Raw genomic sequence first — 1,137 nt, forward strand, 5'->3', positions numbered from 1 at the left:
CTTTAACCCTAACCCTAACCCCAACCCTAACCCCAACCCTAACTCTAGGGTTAGGGTTAGGGTTAATTGTTTCAGAATCGTTTGTTTATGTAGTCGGCACTTAATGTATATCGGCTGAATGGACGTCAGTGATTGGTTGAAATTACAGAAATACGACAACTTTAAAATGGAATAACTTATGGATTTCTTTTTTTTTTTAAGAAGACTAAGAGAAAAAGATGTTTTATATGAAACATTCTACCAGTGTTCCAAGTTTCAAAGTGTTTCGTTAATGAAAAATGTGGCCCCCGTTTTAAAAAAGATCCAGTCGACCTACGTGGAATTTGATCCCAGAACGTAAAGACGGACGAAACTCCGCTGAGCATTTTGTCCGGCGTGCTAACGATTCTGCAAGCTCACCCACTTAATCTGTTGCTTCATAATGATTAAGAAACACGACTAGCGATTAGGGGAATACCACGAATGTATTTGCTTGTGACTTGGAAATGAACAAGAAAGCCGAGGTGAAAATAGAAAATTTCACTGTTATTTGATTCATGTCTTTGTCCAGCGGTGAAAACATAGCCTTGAACATAAAGAATTGTTGTCAGCTGATAATGTTTTTTATTAACCCTAGAATCTTGATATCTTTCAGACCTGCAATGCTGTCGCAGCAGTTTACTTATCAAACTCTGATTCCTCCTCACACCAACCCATGAATCAGGGTGTAATGTCTAATATCAAATCCCACTACATCCGTCTCACTGCCAGCCAGCTTGTTGAAGAAATAGGTAACGAAGATAAGCAATCTCAGAAACAACTGTATATTGTGACGGCCATGGATTATATCAATGCAGTCCGGAATGAAGTAACCGAGAACTGCATGAACAGAGTTTGCAAGAAGTTATGGTCAAAAGTATGCAATGACTTCTTGAACCTTTTTGAAAAAATACTTACCAACAGCAGTCATAAATAACATCTTTGAGCTGTTGGTCAATGAAGGGAGAATTCAAAATATCAAAGTGGAGTATTTCGGAGAGTCAGTAGATCAACAAGAGCGAGCACATTAACACACCCAAAATGAGCCTGAAAACACCTACTGTAGAGCCAGTAACACTAGAAAGTATCTTCCCAACTGAATTCCTCAGTAATAACATC

General features: G+C 38.6%; 1 protein-coding gene across 1 annotated transcript in view; it reads left to right on the forward strand.

The window, feature by feature from the left end:
- LOC106870620 (uncharacterized) overlaps positions 1-1,121 on the forward strand; it is an 11,239-nt gene extending 10,118 nt beyond the window's left edge. The window contains exon 2 of the mRNA XM_052974571.1: positions 635-1,121. Coding sequence (XP_052830531.1) covers positions 635-955 — 321 coding nt within the window. The 3' untranslated portion in view covers positions 956-1,121. The remainder of the gene's footprint in view (positions 1-634) is intronic.
- Positions 1,122-1,137: the final 16 nt, after the last annotated feature.

Source organism: Octopus bimaculoides, chromosome 1, assembly GCF_001194135.2.
Source record: "Octopus bimaculoides isolate UCB-OBI-ISO-001 chromosome 1, ASM119413v2, whole genome shotgun sequence".
In the NCBI taxonomy this organism is placed as follows: Eukaryota; Metazoa; Mollusca; class Cephalopoda; order Octopoda; family Octopodidae; genus Octopus; species Octopus bimaculoides.